This window comes from Xyrauchen texanus, chromosome 23 (assembly GCF_025860055.1).
Source record: "Xyrauchen texanus isolate HMW12.3.18 chromosome 23, RBS_HiC_50CHRs, whole genome shotgun sequence".
NCBI lineage: Eukaryota > Metazoa > Chordata > Actinopteri > Cypriniformes > Catostomidae > Xyrauchen > Xyrauchen texanus.
Genome location: NC_068298.1, coordinates 4,192,250 through 4,208,952, shown reverse-complemented (window position 1 = coordinate 4,208,952; position 16,703 = coordinate 4,192,250). Strand labels below are relative to the sequence as shown.

General features: G+C 39.6%; 1 protein-coding gene across 1 annotated transcript in view; it reads left to right on the top strand.

The window, feature by feature from the left end:
- The first annotated feature begins 1,369 nt into the window (after window positions 1–1,369).
- The window catches only part of LOC127663027 (coagulation factor VIII-like), a 35,046-nt gene continuing 19,712 nt past the window's right edge, over window positions 1,370–16,703 (top strand). Inside the window, 19 exon segments of the mRNA XM_052154418.1 lie at window positions 1,370–1,521; window positions 3,921–4,018; window positions 4,151–4,273; window positions 4,572–4,784; window positions 6,478–6,651; window positions 6,759–6,983; window positions 7,444–7,699; window positions 7,778–7,958; window positions 8,048–8,135; window positions 8,293–8,510; window positions 9,687–9,837; window positions 9,996–10,205; window positions 10,319–11,453; window positions 12,303–12,468; window positions 12,590–12,832; window positions 13,115–13,343; window positions 14,445–14,627; window positions 15,834–15,950; window positions 16,067–16,138. Coding sequence (XP_052010378.1) covers window positions 1,370–1,521; window positions 3,921–4,018; window positions 4,151–4,273; window positions 4,572–4,784; window positions 6,478–6,651; window positions 6,759–6,983; window positions 7,444–7,699; window positions 7,778–7,958; window positions 8,048–8,135; window positions 8,293–8,510; window positions 9,687–9,837; window positions 9,996–10,205; window positions 10,319–11,453; window positions 12,303–12,468; window positions 12,590–12,832; window positions 13,115–13,343; window positions 14,445–14,627; window positions 15,834–15,950; window positions 16,067–16,138 — 4,234 coding nt within the window.

The following is a 16,703-nucleotide window of genomic DNA, read 5'->3' as shown; positions in this document are numbered from 1 at the left end:
ATAGGTCATAAACCCCGCCTCCCCATGTTATTCAACGGGACGTGAGACCAACTAAACAATTAAATTACACTTCACATATCTTTTTTCCAAAGATAGTTTCTGTCATTTACTGTCGTTTCTATCACGTTGATGTCGTTTCAAGTGTTTGTTTTCAAAATAAGTTTGTTTTTAGTTATTTGATACTATAAAAACTGTGCTGTGACATCATGATTGACAGCTGTGATTGACAGGTTCTCTGAGCGAAGTAGTCACTGAAGCACCAACTGACTTTTTTTGGGATCTTCGGAGGACTGAGGAGATTGGAGCTTTAAATGTAATATCTAAATTTCTATAATTAATTATTTCACACCGTCATAAGTCAAAAGTCAAAAGTGCAGGGGCGTGTGCTTGCGATTGATTCGGCGAGAGTGAGGGCGGGGCCTTGATTTCGCGGCTTTACTTCCTGCTCACTACTGCGCAGGTCTGGTCCCGAAATTGCAACTGCGCAGACTCAAGTCCCAAGATGTCAGCGCCATATCGGGACACTGGCGGCTTCAGTTCTCACCAATGGAAAAGAGCGAAGGGGCGTCGGCCATCTTTTTTTTACAGTCTATGGGTGTAACAGTGGTGTAGATGTGCATTTTTTGTGCGGACAACCCGGGTTCGAATCTGCCATTTGTCACACTTTTTCCCATCCGTTTACTGTCTCCACTCTTAATATTTCCTTTAGTACTGCTTTAATAATACATAAAAATGAATATAAATGTTGATTTCCTTGCAGTGATTTGGTCATGATGATGGTCGGGGGGGTTTTTGTTGTTGTTATTGTTGTTGTTGTGTCAATATAATAACCATGTTTCACCATGGTTAATTTTTGTAAGGGATGGTTAGGTATAGGGTAGGATATTTTGGGGACACAATAAACATGCTGCAGTGATGCTCCAATGGGTATTCAATTAGGGATGCAAATAGCATCTAACAATATTTGCACCTTTAGCGCAAAGAAGATATGTTTTGTTGCAATATATTTTTACTCTGTCTTTAATTAAAATGCCATTGTACTTCCTGTTTTGGAGAAGAAGAAGAAAAACTAAGATAAAGAAATAGTGTAGGAATTTGCTAGGTAGTGAATTAAAAACATCCCTTCTCATGACACTCAGTCTATGACTCTCTCTCTCTCTCTCTCTCTCTTCCATCATTACTCATGATTGTCTGACGGTCTATGTCTCTCTCTCTCTCTCTCTCTCGCACACACACACACTCTCTCTCTCTCTCTCTCTCTCTCTCTTTCTAACTCCTCCCTAAACACTTCTTGTGCATTTATATGCATCCTGAGAGCATCCCAGCCTCACATTCAGTCAAGTGTATGCATATAAGTTGTGTTCCAGTGATGAAGACCCTACTGTTCCTCTTCCTCCTCCTCACCGTGTGTCTGAAGTCTTCCGGTGTCCTGGCGAAGACACTGGAGTTCTTCATCGCAGCAGTGGAAACTAAGTGGGACTATGTGTTTACTGACAACACAGATCTTACTGCAAACCAGAGGTGAGTGACCAAAATGTGATCTTTATATATACGCACTATAATTTATTTGACTTTTCCAAACAGACACAAAGATTTTAATTTTTTTATAATCTAAAGATGGTTCCTAATTAACAGTTTATGTCCTAAAATGTGCTGACACTGGTAAGAATGAAGTTTTATTACACAGTGTTCTGAAAACACAACCGTAAAGGCGTGTTGGAGACATGTTGTCTGATTCATTTAGAATCAGTGTGTCATCAGATAATAAGTATAAAACTTTTGCTTTGAGAAAAGTCTTTGATCTGTTTATTAGGACTCAGTCCAAGCAAAAACTTTGTGGACTGTCCAAAAATCAATTATAGTTTCATGATTTTAGTGTTAATCAGAGCATAAAGTGATTAGATTAGAAACCTAATTAATTGGTTTACCTTTCGATACCAATTTGTTATGTCTGTTGGTTATATTTACTACAATTCAATCAATTAATTTGTGCTTATTGAAAGGAAATGTGCGGTGTTGCAGTGTTGGATAACAGTTTAAACCTGTAAAACCGCAGTGGAGTATCTGCTGAATATACATATCTAATGCAGGGGTTTTCAAACTTGTTTATGCCAAGGACCTCCATATATGACAATCACCTTGCGAGGGACCCTCTCCTATGATATATACAGGCCGTTATATATATTTGTGTATAAAGACCAGAGAAAAATTAAGAAAAAAATGTAAGTGTTATATTATAAAGACAATTGAAATAACGCCCTTTTATATTGTTGTTGTACTAAAGCCAAAGTGTTTTTCATCAATGTCTCGGCCCATTATTGACTGAAATAAAACCTTCGGCTATAACCATCTATATGAAAAAAACATTTATTGTCTTGTATTAAGTTTATGTAAAATGTAATATACTGTAAATAAATACCAACCAATTTGATAAAGCATCTTGAATGCTGTAAAGCCTAATAAGTCATTATTTGAATTTATAATGTTCTATAATATGTAACATGTTCTATTTTTGAGAGTTCTAAAAACTCCCCCATAAATTCCGTTATTATTTATTTTGGAATCTTTTACCTTCCATTGTGGCTCAACATGTGTTCAACAGATTCTATCCATGTTCATTGGAAAATATTCATAATTAGAACAATAAAGTGGGTTTTGTACGTCTTTATACATTTTTCTGATGATCTGATGTCAAAATAAGGAGAGATAATGGCAAAATATCAGTATCTGAACATATATATTGTAGCGTTTCTCATTTAAAACAACGACAACTGAACTCTTTTCGTGTTTATTGAACACTTCACAAATATAGGGCTACTGTTATGGCTGTAACCCACGCCTTTACACTCAATATCAAAGCCGTCTAACACTTGTCTCACGCTGCCTCTCGCACACCCCCCCCCCCCACCCTCAGAAGAGTCATGGCAACAAGAAGAAACTCCCCTCCTCCCACATAACTCCAACCCCTCCCATAATGAGGTATAAACACAACATTATTATTAACTAACGTAACCCTGAACATTGCGAACCTAGTAATGTAACTGTAACAACATTACACTATATATATATATATTTTGGTTCAAATCGGTATTGTATCTGCCAAAAATTTTCATATCGGTGCATCCATTAATTATAACTAAGTGATTTTAAATGTATAAACCTGAACAGAAACATTTATCCATCCATCCATCCATCTTCAACCGCTTATCCAAAGTCGGGTCGCGGGGGCAGCTGCTCCAGCAGGGGGCCCCAAACTTCCCTATCCCGAGCCACATTAACCAGCTCTGACTGGGGGACCCCGAGGCGTTCCCAGGCCAGTGTGGAGATGTAATCTCTCCACCTAGTCCTGGGTCTTCCCCGAGGCCTCCTCCTAGGGGAACGTGCCCCAGGGGGCATCCTTACCAGATGCCCAAACCACCTCAACCGGCTCCTTTCGACGCAAAGGAGCAGCGGCTCTACTCCGAGCGCCTCACGGATGACTGAGCTTCTCACCCTATCTCTAAGGGAGAAGCCCGCCACCCTTCTGAGGAAGCCCATTTCGGCCGCTTGTACTCGTGACCTAGTTCTTTCGGTCATGACCCAACCTTCATGACCATAGGTGAGGGTAGGAACAAAGATTGACCGGTAGATCGAGAGCTTTGCCTTTCGGCTCAGCTCTCTTTTCGTGACAATGGTGCGATAGAGCGAGTTTATATTAAAACATTTATATTAAACTTAAACGGCAATAATGTTAAATTCAGTAAATGTGGGGTTTTTTCTCTGAATTTTCCACGGATCACCTAGCACCCCCTCACTTCCCCCTGGGGTCCCCAGTTTGAAAACCTCTGATCTAATGACATAATCTTCAAGACTGGTATAACTAAAAAAACACTTACCACTGAATGAGCAGCAGATGCCTACTTACAGTTCATTGTCAACAGGAAATTTACATCTGGTGTCCAGAAATACATCAAGGCTGTATATACAGAATACGCTGATTCCACCTTTACAACACAAAAGTCAAAACCTCCATGGGCCGGTCAGTACGAGTTTAATTTGTCTTGAAAATGACACAGAAATATATAATATTCTAGAAATTGTCATTTATCTTTAAACATCCTGTTAAGTTGATTAGTAAAAAAAAACAACAGTTTCTTTCCACTTTTTGCAGGTATTCAGGGCCCGACCATCAGAACAGTGGCAAATGACAGAGTCGTGATCCATTTCAAGAACTTTGCTTCGAAGGCTTTCAGTATTTCCCCCATCGGCATTCCGTACTGGAAACAATCGGAAGGTAAATCTCAAGCATGGAATACCATGCTTATATACATTCAACTTGTTGGACTTATAGAGACACACTAATTACACACTTCGCATTCAGAGGATTTTACAGTATCGGGCAAGTTGAACACAGCTGAATGAATTTAAGGAATCACTGTAGACTGTGTTTTGTAATACTTGAGATTTCCCAATTTTGACAGAGCATCTATTATGAAGTCTGAGCTTGCCCAGGAAAATGAAAGTGAAATGAAAGCAATATTCTGAGATGGAAAAACACCATTTGTGTGCAACATCCTGTTTTTCGTCACCAGGCGCAGGATATGTGGACTCCAGTTCTGGCCAGGAGACGGCGGATGATGCGGTGCTCCCTGGTGGTTACTACAAGTACGTGTGGGACATTTCCCCCAACTCTGGACCAACCACGTCAGACCCGGACTGTCTCACCTACATGTACTCATCACAGGTGGACATTGTCCGAGACTTCAACAGCGGACTCGTTGGGGCCCTGCTGATCTGTAAAGCAGGTGTGAATCTTTACTCTCGGTTTTAGGATGTCAACTGAGGCAAAAAGTTAAACATTTGATCATTTGTATGCAAGATCAAATTAAATTACCAAATTGGATATTTTTTAGCTTTTAGTCCATGTCAGTTAGCTTAGAGACCATCCATATGCTAGTGTACCCTTATACGAAGACTAAATAAACTTTTGGCAGATATTCCAAATTAAAATTCCCAGTCTTTTTCTTCTGGAAGGAATATATTGATGCTTGTTGACTCATCTTGTCTGCAGGAGAGTATACAAGTTTTTTGTCTAATAAAATGCTATATAGAATGAGAATGCTCCTCTTGCTAGTTCCTAGCAATTGCAAATAGCAAATCATAGTTATGACTAAAGGCTTTGAGACTGCTCATAAGTTAACCAAAATTCATCCATCCATCCATCCATCCATCCAGCAACTAATAAATACGCACTGGCAAACAGATAAAACAGCATGGGAATGCCGAGCAACCAGCAAGAACACATTGGGAACACCTAACAACCAGCAAGAACAACCTAGCAATGCCTAGCAACCAGCAAGAACACCCTAAAAATGCCTAGCAACCAACCAAAACACCCTAGCAATCAGATAAAACAGCCCAACAACACCTAGCAACCAACCTAATTACCCTGGCAATCAGTCTTGTTATGTTGTCTTTTATAAAAAAATAAAAAAACCTTTTATTCTAGACTTGGATTAGGCTTTTTCCATCCATCCATCCATCCATCTTCAACCGCTTATCCGAAGTCGGGTCGCGGGGGCAGCTGCTCCAGCAGGGGGCCCCAAACTTCCCTATCCCGAGCCACATTAACCAGCTCTGAGTGGGGGACCCCGAGGCGTTCCCAGGCCAGTGTGGAGATGTAATCTCTCCACCTAATCCTGGGTCTTCCCGAGGCCTCCTCCCAGCTGGACGTGCCTGAAACACCTCCCTAGGGAGGCGGCCAGGGGGCATCCTTACCAGATGCCCAAACCACCTCAACTGACTCCTTTCGACGCAAAGGAGCAGCGGCTCTACTCCGAGCTCCTCACGGATGACTGAGCTCCTCACCCTATCTCTAAGGGAGAAGCCCGCCACCCTTCTGAGGAAGCCCATTTCGGCCGCTTGTACTCGCAACCTAGTTCTTTCGGTCATGACCCAGCCTTCATGACCATAGGTGAGGGTAGGAACAAAAATTGACCGGTAGATCGAGAGCTTTGCCTTTTGGCTCAGCTCTCTTTTCGTGACAAGAGTGCGATAGAGCGAGTGCAATACCGCCCCCGCTGCCCCGATTCTCCGGCCAACCTCCGGCTTCATTGTCCCCTCACTCGTGAACAAGACCCCGAGGTACTTGAGCTCCTTCACTTGGGGCAATACCTCCTTCCCTACCTGGAGTACGCACTCCATCGGTTTCCTGCTGAGAATACCCTAGCAATGCTTGGCAACCAGCAACAACACCCTAGCAATGCCTAGCAACCAACCAATCAAAAACCCTAGCAATTAGCTAGAACAGCCTAAGAATATCTAGCAACCAACCTAAACACCCTAGTAACCACTTAGTAATGCAATTTCTGTCTGTCTGACTTTCTATCGTAAGGCCTGTATACAATTTTAACTTCAAACTTTTAAAACTATTTTAAATAAGGCATTGTCAAGCCAACATCAAACTTAACTTATCTAGTTACATTTGACCTCTCTCAGATGCTCTGACCGAGGAGAGACAGCGGAATGTTCCGGAGTTCATTCTGCTGTTTGCTGTCTTTGATGAGAGCAAGAGCTGGTATCAGGAGGAGGGCCAATCAGACAAACCAAAGAAAACATCCATCTTGACCCAGTACCACACCATCAACGGATACATTAACTCAACCCTACCAGGTGTGACCTGCATTTTGTATTGTCATTTTGTGTTGTGTATGTAACACTTCTTGTATATGCCTTAATTTTAACCGCCATATTTTACTCTATTCTCGCTATTGTTTCAGGAATAACTGTGTGTCAGAAGAGCCATATGGTGTCCTGGCATCTTATTGGTCTTGGCTCCACCCCAGAGATCCACAGCATCCAGTTTGAAGGTCACACCCTACAAGTGATGGACCACAGACGGGTCACAGTGGAGATGACTCCAATGACCTTTACTACAGCCCTGATGAAGCTGTCTAAAGCTGGAATGTTTCTGATCTCCTGTAAGATCCACTCGCATCAGAAAGGTATGAGTTAGTCCTCCGTAACACATCAAGAGTTTCATATTTATATCTGAAAGACTTATATCTGTAAAAAGCTTTACAGTGATACAGTGCACACTTTGTAAAGATTAAATAAAGCATTGGAGCCGTGATGACATGATTAGAGCATGCGTTTGTGGCACACTTAGCCATGGTGCTCATGTTGGTGATGTTTGTGTCCAATGCAAATAAAAGAGGCAAAAAGCCTTTTAAATGATTGGCTATATAAATTTTTGTAGACTGGCCTATAGACTTGTGGTAATCAACATTATGTCACAAATGATGTCGATTGACCTTAACTTCTACTGAACCTGGAACATTCCTTTAATCCTTGGAATAGTTACAGTAATAATGCTTGAAGTATAGTAACAAGGGAAGGTACTCGTGTACTTTAGACCTCTAGTAGAAATTTCTATTAAATGATTTTGATTACTGCTCTCTACAGCTGGCATGAATGCATTCTTCACTGTTGAAAATTGCCCTGAACCTGTGCCGGCCCCGAGCCCTGACAAACGAAACATCAAACATTCTGATGACGATGAGGAGGATGATGAAGACAACATGATATCTACCATTTTCCTCAAGTCAGGAGGTCCTATATCAGTGCTCCGCTCCAGCGCCAAGGGGCGACCCAAAATCTGGGTTCACTACATCAGTGCAGAGGAGATGGACTGGGACTACTCATCTCAGAATGGTGACCGGTAAGACTGTGAACATATCCTGAGCTTCATAAATGTGAAACTGATTGAAACTGATTGAGATTGAATTTCGGGTTTCAGGCCTTCACCATTATCTGCAGCAGCATCTGAGTGGTTCAGGAAAGGTCTTCAGCGTTTGGGGGCGGTGTATAAGAAGGTGGTGTTTGTGGAGTACACAGATAAGACATTCACTGTGAAGAAGACAACTGACCGAATGCTGATTGGCCCAGAGCTCAGAGGGGAGGTGGGAGATAAGTTTCAGGTAAGAACTCCAGAATTAATACAATTAAACTGTTAAGTATGAGGTTATACATTTATACTGAAATTCGCTTCTTTGCATATCTCCATCAGATTGTTTTTAAAAATAAGGCCAGTCAACCATTCAACATTTATCCAAATGGTCTGACCAGTGTTCAGCCTTTGAAGAACATAGAAAAAGGTACGACCCATTACATTTAATGTGTTTTCAGATGATGCGGAAGGAATAGTGTACAGTCAGCCATTAATTAACAACAAAAAAAAAAAGTAATCTGACTGAATCAAATGAACTCATAATCAGATGAACTCTTAACGATTTATTTTTTTATTGATTGAAGACAAGCAGGTAGATCTCCGTTCTTTGGCCGTTCCTCCAGGGAAGGTCATGATGTACCTCTGGAAGCTCACAGCAGAAGATGGACCCACTGAATCCGACCCACAATGCCTCACTCGCATATACCAGAGTATGGTGGATCCCATTCGGGATGTGGCGTCTGGACTCGTGGGACCCCTGATCGTCTGCAAATACCGATCTCTGGACAAGAGAGGCAGAGTGGTGAGAGGAGACACCCTGATGAAGATCTTTTCATCTGATGGATGAATGGATGGTTGGATGGATAGATGGTTTGAGCGAAGGATAGATGGATGGTTTGAGCAATTATAGATAGACAGATGGATGGTTTGAGCAATAGATAGACAGATGGATGGTTTGAGCAATGGATAGATGGATGTTTTGAGCAATGAACTGATGATTGTTGGATAGCACAATAAAAGAATGGTGGATGATAGATTCACCAGGGTGGAGGATGGATGGATGGATGGATGGATGGTTGGAAGAATGATGAAAGGATGAACTGAGTGATGGATGGATGACTGATTGATAGATCGCTCAATGAATGGAGGATGAATGAATGGATGAAATGAGCGATTGATGGATTATTGATAGATGGACGATTTATAGATAGATTGCTCAACGAATACAAGATGGCTGGATAGATGGATGGATAAATGGAGCAATGAATGGATGGATTCCACCATTAATAGATGAATGGATGTTTAGATGAATTCTGTGATGATAGATGAACTGAGCGATGGAAAGATGGATGACTGATTGTTAGATCACTCAATGAATGGACGATGGATGAATGGATGGATGAATTGTGCATGGATGGATGAATGTTTGATAGATGAATTGCTCAGTAAAATGAGGATGGCTGGATGGATGGTTGGAAGAATTGAGTGATGAAATGATGAACTGAGTGATGGATGACTGATTGATAGATCACTCAATGAATAGAGGATGAATGAATGGATGAAATGAGCGATTGATGGATTATTGATAGATTGCTAGATGGATGGATGGACGATTTATAGATAGATTGCTCATCGAATATAGGATGGCTGGATAGATGGATGGATAAATGGAGCAATGAATGGATGGATTCCACCATTAATAGATGAATGGATGTTTAGATGAATTCTGTGATGATGGATGAACTGAGCGATGGAAAGATGGATGACTGATCGCTAGATCACTCAATGAATGGACGATGGATGAATGGATGGATGAATGTTTGATAGATGAATTGCTCAATAAAAGGAGGATGGATGGATGGATGGATGGATGAATTCCTCCACGGATAGGTGGTTGGATGGACATGAGAATAAATGAATAAATGAGTACAAAGACAGAAGATATATAATCTTCTAAACACTCTAAATGTCTCCACAGGTAACTTCAGATAAAGAGAAGAAACTGTTTTTCACTGTGTTTGATGAGAACCGAAGCTGGTACTTCGAGGAGAACATTAAAAGAAACCATGAAGATCCAACCAAGATTGACCGCAATGATCCAGAGTTCTACAATTACAATGTCATGCACAGTGCGTACTCCTTTTTAGTTTCTAGATTCAAATGATGGTAAAATCAGAGTTGTTTTGGTCAGTTTTGTTTATTCCAACAGGTAGTTGTTGAATACAAAGCCTAAGCTCCATTTTGAGTCAATTAAATGTCATCTCTCTGTTTGTCTCTCTCATTACAGCTGTTAACGGCTTCATGTTCAACCAGCAACAATTTAGGATGTGTGTTGGTGATGTCATACTTTGGCATGTCGCCAGCATAGGCATTCAAAGCAACTTCCTGTCAGTGTACTTCACAGGCAACACATTTGTTAGGGATAAAACATACGGCACTGTCCTGACTCTCTTTCCAATGACCGGAGACACAGTGACTACAGAATTTGAGATGCTAGGTAAGGGTTAGAGATCAAGATATTGACCTAGCTGACTGTTTTAATCTAAAATGGTTGGTAGAATAGACAAACGACAGGGATAATGTCATTAAGTCTGATCTTTGTACTTGCAGGTGAATGGGAGGTCAGCGCATTTGACCCCTCCTTGAAAGAGCGAGGCATGAGTGTTCGCTACACTGTTGTTAACTGTGAAAGAGTTCCCTCCATAGTTGACAATGACGATTACGATAACGAATTCATGGGTTTAATCGAAATGAACTTCCCAATTCCACGAGGCACAATGGAAGAGAACCGAACTATCGCAATTCGTGTTTGCAGAAACAAAACTGGACAGGTCACCATAAGCAGTATCTCGGACAATGAGAGACAAAACAAAACCCCTGTGTGCGAGATAAGATATATTCCGATGAAGCGAGAAAATGATCTGGAGTTGTCATCACTGGGCGATATTCCACAGGATATTTTGGATCAACTGGATAGGGAAATGGGCGAAAATTCTTTGCAACATCAGAAGAGATCCCACCTCATCTCTGGGGCTTACAGAAGAAGGCCTGAGTTACCAAATCGAATTCTTCCTGAGACCATGGTACATATGGAAACAGACGAAATAACAGACAAACGTCGAAATTTCAACATTGCAAACATTCCTTCAAATAAAGAAGAAAAATACCAAGAGTTGGATGCAGATAAACACAATAAAACAAGTCAAATCGTTAAAACAACAAATGACCTATTTAGAAAATTATTTCTGAGAGATAAAAACATGTCGACTAATGTCAGTCAACTTCTCCGTGACTCTTGGGAGGGGTCAGGGGTCGAAATCGAAAGGAATCGAAAGGAAATGTTTAGTGTCACCAAAGAAAGTAAAGTGGATGTGAAAGTTGCTAAAGTTCTGAGCAACAATGAAGTTTTTGAAGACTCTGGAAGTTCTGATGTAAAGATGGACAAGATGGAAGAAAGTTTGAATCTTCTTAGCTATAACTACAAAGATCCAAAGAAGTTCCTACCAGACTTTGATGTTTGGGGACCCATTTCTAATTCCTCAGATAATCAGACACATGGGAAATCACTGTCAAATGACTACGATGATTACAGTGACGAGGGAAGTGTTGTCGGTATGGATCAAAATTCAGATGAAGGTTTTGAAATCAGATCAACACAGTCACGGTTCCGAAGTTATTACATTGCCGCAGAGGAAATCATGTGGGATTATGGGATTAATAAACCAGCTCAACTCAATGAACATAGGTAACAACACACTGTAGGTAACATAGGTGAACATTGAATTCTCAGAAGTTACCTGTCTCATTACCAAAGAAATGTATATATATTAATGTATTAATAATAATAATAATATTTTTTAAATAAATAATTATAATATATATATATATATATATATATATATATATATATATGGTTCGATAATGCTACCTACAATATTTTAACAAAGCAGCCCTCATGTCACGTTTCACTTACACATAAGAAAATTGGTAGGCATATGTAACATGTCAACACATACAAAAAAGTCTCTTAGAACCATAATCCTAAAGCCAACAGGAAGCCAGACATTGTGATTTTTCTCTTAAATCTTTGCACAGTTTTTGCCATTTCCAGGCCTCGTACTTGAACAAACTCCTAGAGATGAAATCAGATCAACATCCTATTCAGCCAGTCTAATCTAAAGGCCTTGGCTATGCTAAATTGAGAAGATTTTGAGTTTTCTTTGAACACCGTGTCTGTGGCATCCTGACAAAGTTCAATGTTTTGCCATGAAACAGGAAGTTGTTATAACTCAAACATAAATTATCCAATCTGCTTCAGACTTTACATGTTTTATAAGAGTCCCGGCCTGAACACTTCTATGTGCCAATATTCAGCTATAATCATAGCGCCACCTACTGCCAACATGAAATTGGAGTGACATTCCCCTGGCACAGCAGCCCCAACGTGCACCAGGGTGCGAGGGCCCGCTCATTGCTGCTCACAGCTTTAATTATTATTATTATTGCTTTTAATCACTGCTTGTCAATTGAAGTCTGAAACTCAAGGTTTAAAAGTATCTAGACAAATTGTATTAAATATCTGGTGTGTCCACAGAGAGAGGCGCAGAGGAATGAGAAATATTTTCCCAGCCTATAGGAAAGTGGTATTCAGAGCCTATAAGGACAAAGACTTCAAGTACCCAATGAAACGAGGGGAACTGGACAAGCATCTTGGCATTATGGGTCCTGTGTTGAAGGCAGAGACTAACGATATCCTTACTGTGAGTTTCTTCACTCAAAGCAACTGTTAAAAGTTTATTAAGTTAGTTCAGTCTTATAATTTTCAATATCTCAATGGCATTACATCAACAAACTAATTCTCCCATTGACTTATTCCCCTAGGTGGTTTTCAAAAACCTGGCATCCAGACCATACTCCTTCCATTTGCATGGGGTGTATGATAAGACCCAGGGCAGTTTTGTTCCTGGAATGGGCCCAGAAGGGTTCAAGGGTGAGGATGTACCAGGTGATCCAGTCCCGCAAGGGCGGGAGAGAGTTTATAACTGGAGAATCTCCAAACGGCAAGGTCCATCAGCATCAGACTTTGATTGTAAGGCTGGGGCCTACTACTCCAACATCAACATGGTAAATCTTTATTTTAATAGAAGGTGCAACACTAAAATTAAAGCAAATAAATATAGGTTAAATATATGGACTAACAAGGCAGCATTGAATAAAAGAAGACAATCAAGTCTCATGATACATTTTTGTTTCGTTGAATGTTCTGTTTCTCTCAGAAATACATCATTTAAGAAAGCAAAATGGGTTTCGTGTTGACGTTAAACTATAACAGGTCGACACAATACAGATTGAAATTTAAATTGGGTAATAATTGAGCTTTTTATGCATTCGTCCTTTTCCCACCAGGAGAAGGACATAAACTCTGGTCTCATCGGTCCGTTGCTGATATGTCGTCCCGGTACCCTCGATCAACATGTGTTACTACAGCCCAGAATAACGGATTTCTTCCTTCTCTTCACCACCTTTGATGAAAGGAAGAGTTGGTACCTGGAATACAACATCAAAAAGTTTTGCACCCCACCCTGCCAAGCCAAAGAAGATGATCCATCGTTTGCAGTTAGCAACAAGTTTGCCGGTACATTATGACATAATCTGTGATTAATGCAACATTTATATTGAGTCCAAATTACTCTAATTACAAGAAGACAACTTGGAGATTTCCTAAATTCAGAGTTTACATCTTCTAATTGTGAAATCGAAAAAGACAGTCAATGGACATTTCCTATTTGTAAACACGTAATTATTGTAATTCCGAAATGCTGTGAACACTGCAGAAGACTGTTATGTCAGCTGTGTAATTTTAGAGTTGCATAACCTTCCTAAACGTCAAGCACTTCAGTACTTTTTCTTAAGTGAAAGTTTTACACACACAATATGAAAGGAATATTCCGGATTCAGTACAAGTTGAGCTCAGTCGACAGAATTTGTTGCATAATGTTGATTACCACAAAAAATGATTTCGACTCATCTCTCAAAGTTACAGTGAGGCACTTACAATGAAAGTGAATGGGGCCAATTTTTGATTTTTTTTTAAAAGCACTTACATTAATTCTTCTCTTAAAACTTGTGTATTATTCTAGCTGTATAGATGTTTAAATCCCCGTTATTACAAAAATGTAGGGTTTAGGGGTTTTAGGGTGTGACGAGGAGGAGGGTGTGGCCGGGCCGTGCATCCTGGCGCCGTGCATGGCCGGCGCTGAATTGGATGATAAGCGGGAGAGCGAGATAAAGGGGAGCTGGAGGCGAGAGAGACACACTTGGCCATGTTGCATGTGTTTCTGTGTTTGTTTATGTTTGTTTTAAGTTAAGTTTGACATTAAAACTTTGTTTACTGTTCAGCTGGTTCACACCTCCTCCTTGCCCGTCCTTATACTGTTGCATAGTGTTTATTGCATTACATTGTCATGGTAACAAAATTGTATATAACTTTAAACAGAAAAGGTTAGTAAGTGATTTTATCATGCTATAATCATATTTACATGCATATTGTTTACTTTTAAAACAGTGAGTATTTTAACGTTTACTGATCTGCCCCCATTCACTTCCATTGTAAGTGCCACAATGTAAAAGTCAAGATTATGATTTAATTTTAGCTTAATCTAAAAATGTTAGGATACGTTGTAATAGCCATAATCGTTGTGTCATGTTGTATTTTATTGTTACTTTTCACATGTAGCAATCAATGGCTATGTGGCAGAGACTCTTCCCGGCCTGATGATTGGACAGTATCAGACGGCTCGCTGGCACCTCCTCAACGTTGGGAGTCAAGGCGAGTTTCACGCTGTTCACTTCCACGGACTGCCGCTCAGTGTTGGAAAAGACCAGAAACACAGAATGGGAATCTTCAATCTCTATCCTGGTAAAAGTCACATCCTTTTTTCAGCACCTTGCATGTCTGTTTGTGTATGTGTGTGCGTGTGTATGTGTCTGTGTATATGTTTGTGTTTATGTGTGTGTGTGTTTGTGTGTATGTGTGTGTGTGTGTTTATGTTTATGTGTGTGTGTGTATGTGTGTTTGTGTTTATGTGTGTGTGTATGTGTGTTTATGTGTTTATGTGTGTGTGTTTATGTGTTTGTGTTTATGTGTGTGTGTGTGTGTGTGTATGTGTGTTTGTGTTTATGTGTTTGTGTATGTGTGTTTGTGTTTATGTGTTTGTGTGTGTGTTTGTGTTTATGTGTGTGTGTGTGTATGTGTGTTTGTGTTTATGTGTTTGTGTATGTGTGTTTGTGTTTATGTGTTTGTGTGTGTGTGTTTGTGTTTATGTGTGTGTGTGTATGTGTGTTTGTGTGTGTGTGTTTGTGTGTGTGTGTGTGTAATTTTATTTCATATTTTTATATTTGATTATGTATATTATTCAGTAATTTTATATTGATTTTTTTATTTTTTTTATATTTGATGACACCAAATTTAACACACCTGCTCCCCATTCACACCTGAGACATTGTAACACTAACGAGTCACATGACACAGGGGAGGGAAAATAGCTAATTGGGCCCAATTTGGACATTTTCACTTAGGGGTGTACTCACTTTTGTTGCCAGCGGTTTAGACATTAATGGCTGTGTGTTGAGTTATTTTGAGGGGACAACAAATTTACACTGTTATACAAGCTGTACACTCACTACATTACATTGTAGCAAAGTGTCATTTCTTCAGTGTTGTCACATGACAAGATATAATCAAATATTTACATAAATGTGAGGGGTGTACTCACTTTTGTGAGATACTGTATATATATATATATATATATATATATATATATATATATATATATATATATATATATATAATAAATAAAATAAAGTGATGACAAAGTGGTTCCTAATGTCAATAAGATCTTAATTGTCCTAAAAATCAATTATCTTATTTTCTCTTTTGATTTTGAAAAGAATTATGACCCAGACGTGTTCTTGACAGGATTTGTGAGTTTCACCCTATATAACAGAGTAAAAGAACCTTCACAAATCCATTGCAATTAAGGCTCATGCAAGACCTATATCAATAATTCATCATTTTAAAATCATTATTTTTTCAATAATTCATTAATCTTCAATTGTTCTCCAGGCGTGTTTGGGACAGTGGAGATGAGGCCAACCATTGTGGGCACCTGGTTAATAGAGTGCACTATAGGAGAATATCAGCTGGCTGGCATGAGAGCCAAACTACTGGTCTACAACCCAAGTAAGTGCTTAGAACTGTGTCTCTTCCTCTACCGGACATTTTCATGGATCTTTAGTTTCTGCATCTGTGTTTGAATGGTTTGTGGGCATCTGACTCTGATTGATCTGGTTTAACAGGTTGTGTTCAGCCGTTAGGAATGCAATCAGGATGGATTAGGAATAATCAAATAACAGCCTCTGACCAATACGGTAAGTCCAAAAAATTTTAATACTTCCGAAACTTCAATTACATGTCTGTTGTGTGATGACAGCGACGGGTCAACAATGAGGGTTTCATTTTATGATGATTTCCTCATGAGCCCCTTAATGAAATATAAAGGAAATTTAGTATTTATAAATAATCATGTATAATGTGTGAGAAAAATAGTGAGCATGATTTCATAAAGCCAACATATTATTCAATTAAATAATTAGCAATATGCCAAATTAAATATTATTATTGTACTAAAGCCGGGAATATATTTACTTTGTATTTAGTTGACAACATGTATTTTCTGGACTATAAGAGTAGTATTAGATACAAAACTATATACAGAAATGTTATTAATTCTTATTGTTAAAAATTAGGGCCGCTAATAGAATAATTGCAATTAATCTCGTAATCATTCCTGCCAGTGTTCAGAAAGCAGAAGCCCTAATAATGTCAAATTTGTTCGACTCACTTTATATTGGGTGTCTATATGTGACGCTCTTGTTCTACCCGCTCCGTACGGGACTCGAACCTAGATCTCCGGCGTGGGAGGCGGGTGCTCTA